Below are 3,149 nucleotides of genomic sequence, written 5' to 3'. Positions count from 1 at the left end.
TGTCTATTAATAAATAAATCAACTAAGTGAACGTAATACTTAGTAAAGACAACAGCTAGTAGTATACCACTGTTCAACAGTTTTAAATAGATTGAGAGAAAATAATCCGGGTTACAAACTAAAACCGAAGGAAACACATTAACTATACGAGGAAAACAACAAAACAACACAACACTGAAGTTAGAGAGAAAAATTAAGGAAAATGCAGCATAAATAGAAACGAATTATTAGATAACAACTGTCATATTCCTGACTTGGAACAGGCCATTTTAAGAAACAATGGTGGATTGAACCTGGTTTTGTGCCTAGCCAAACCTCCGCGCTTTATTGTAATGTTAATTATATACACACCGCTAAAACGACATCCTTACATGACGGGAAAAGGGATAAAAAACAAGCTAGGACACGTAGGAAAACGAAATACATAAATAAGTCGTATAACAGTACATTTGGACATTTTAACCACAGAATAACAACGAATGATTGATATTATTTAGGACAGTACACACAAACAGCTTAAGATAATTACGAATTGTGTCTCTGTCACACGAATGTATCAACGCCACAAAAAGTAACGTCAAAAGTAATGAGACAACTATCAAACTTAGTCACAATTAATCAACCATATTAGGTCAAAAAACGGCCATGATCACGGAGCCTTATGTCATACCGAACAGAAGACTCTAAGGGTCCCCAAAATTGACTAGTGTAAACCATTCAAACTGGAAAACCCCGATGAAATTTTGTGTCTTGCATTTCTTTGAAGTTGTAATCTTTGTCCTACCTTTCTGTTTTTCAGTCTTTTCCGTCCTGCCTTTTTTATTAGTTTATCCTGACTTTTTCTACATAATTTGTTATCTTGACGCTTTTTGTTTGGAAAAGTTCCAGTTGGAGAGTAGTTGTTGTTGGTTCAGGAGTAGTAATTGTTGGTATAGGTGTGGTTGTACTTGACTCAGTGGTAGTTGTTGTTGGTTAAGGAGTAGTTGTACTTCATTCAGTGGTAGTTTTTTCTTGGTTCAGGGGTAGTTGTTGTTGGTTCTGGAGTAATTGTTGTTGGTTCGGGAGTAGTTGTACTTGGTTCAGTGGTAGTTGTTGTTGGTTCAGGAGTAGTTGTACTTGGTTCAGGCGTAGTTGTTGTTGGTTCAGGAGTAGATGTTGTTCGTTTAGTGGTAGTTATTGTTGGTTCAGTAGTAGTTGTTGTTGGTTCAGTGGTAGTTGCTGTTGGTTTAGTGGTAGTTGTTGTTAGTTCAGGAGTAGTTGTACTTGTTTCAGAAGTAGTTGTACTTGGTTCGGTGGTAGTTGTTGTTGGTTCAGGAGTAGTTGCTGTTGGTTTAGTGGTAGTTGTTGTTAGTTCGGGAGTAGTTGTACTTGGTTCAGTGGTAGTTGTTGTTGGTTCAGGAGTAGTTGTACTTGGTTCAGAAGTAGTTGTACTTGGTTCAGTGGTAGTTGTTGTTGGTTCATGAGTAGTTGCTGTTGGTTTAGTGGTAGTTGTTGTTAGTTCGGGAGTAGTTGTGCTTGGTTCAGTGGTAGTTTTTGTTGGTTCAGGATTAGTTATTGTTGGTTCAGTGGTAGTTGTTGTTGGTTATATATACGCTATATGCGGTCACGCACAGAATTGATACATATTACAAAATTAATTCATAAGAATCCACACTATCAAGTTGAATTTATGGAATATCATAAGAGACTAGGTCTTAAGTCCAAATTACATATTCAATTCGAATTAGTATTTGTATTATTACACACGGATGTAGATCAAGTATTTATATTAATGAATTATGCTTCTTCAATTTAAGTTATTTGTCCAACATTGAATGTTCTATTTAATAACAAATACAGTTCCAAATTTTCTGACCACGTTTTAACAATCAGCACCTAATATTTGTTTTAGTTTTCCTTAGACTTACAACAATGTATCATGTTTATATTCAAATCTGTTAGTTTTGATTTTAAAGATTTTGTTGTAATGTTTACCATGCTTGTAATTCAAAAATTAATCTTTAATAATTGAAAAAAAATTGAATACGAAACTGTATATATGTGGTTATGTGAGCTTGTTTTATCCGACAACAAGAGAAAACTAAAGATTTAAAAATATTTAGCATCACTTCTTCTTTAACGAAAAAGCATCAAACATTATTCTTTGAATGACCATTTCCCTTTACGTATTCCTTCCTGATGACGAAAGTGACTTGTGTGATGACAAACTTTAACCTTTAATGTACAGTCTGTAAATGTCTGTTCCAAGTCCCGAGCCTGCAATTTAGTGGTTGTCGTTTGTTGCTATTAATCACATTTGTTTTTTTCTTTTACGGGTTTGGGCAGCCCAGTCGTTATTTTCGTTTGGATTGTTCTACATTTGTCATTCATTTGCCTTGTATAGCTTGTATAGTGGTCGATGCCACTGCTGGTTGAGTTTTAATTCCCCGAGGGTATCACAATAAAATTTAGAATGGAAATGGGGAATGTGCCAAAGAGACAACAACCCGACCATAGAAAAAAACAACAGCAGAAGGTCACCAACAGGTCTTCAATGTAGCGAGAAATTCCCGCACCCGGAGGCGTCCCTCAACTGGCCCCTAAACAAATATATACTAGTTCAGTGATAATGAACGCCATACTATTTTCCAAATTGTACACAAGAAAATAAAAGCCCAGTAGTCAGTACTTCTGTGTTGACTTGAGTTATCATTGATATGTTCATAATTATAAATTTACTGTTAACAAAACTTTGAATCTTTGACATTCTAGGGCTTTTCTACTTCAGGAATAGATTACCTTAGACAGCTATATTTGACAAAACTTCATGAATTTTTGGTCCTCAATGCTCTTCAATTTCGTACTTTATTTGGTCTTTTTAACATTTTTTTATTCGAGCGTCACTGATGAGTCTTTTGTAGACGAAACGCTCGTCTGGCGTAAATTTAAAATTTCAATCCTGGTATATATGATTAGTTTATTTACTATGCTATATATACTTTACCCTTTGTAGTATGGTGGCAGTATGATGACCAACAGTTGTTAACCCCAATGCCATCAAGGTGTATAGTTGTCTCATTTGAAATCATTACAAATATTTGTATTCCTATGATATTCATAAAATCTATTCTTTAAAAGGATATAAAAAACGTCTAGATAAATGACGATGA

At 34.8% G+C, this 3,149-nt stretch overlaps 1 protein-coding gene across 1 annotated transcript; it reads right to left on the bottom strand.

The window, feature by feature from the left end:
- Nucleotides 1-994: 994 nt before the first annotated feature.
- LOC139490139 (integumentary mucin C.1-like) lies at nt 995-1,977 on the bottom strand. Its single transcript, XM_071276989.1, has 2 exons — nt 1,908-1,977; nt 995-1,470 (listed from the first exon to the last, which is right to left on the bottom strand). The coding sequence occupies exons 1-2, from the start codon at nt 1,975-1,977 to the stop codon at nt 995-997; spliced, it is 546 nt and encodes a 181-aa protein (XP_071133090.1).
- Nucleotides 1,978-3,149: the final 1,172 nt, after the last annotated feature.

Source organism: Mytilus edulis, chromosome 9 (genome assembly GCF_963676685.1).
Source record: "Mytilus edulis chromosome 9, xbMytEdul2.2, whole genome shotgun sequence".
NCBI classification, from domain to species: domain Eukaryota; kingdom Metazoa; phylum Mollusca; class Bivalvia; order Mytilida; family Mytilidae; genus Mytilus; species Mytilus edulis.
This window is presented reverse-complemented; position numbering and strand designations above follow the sequence as displayed.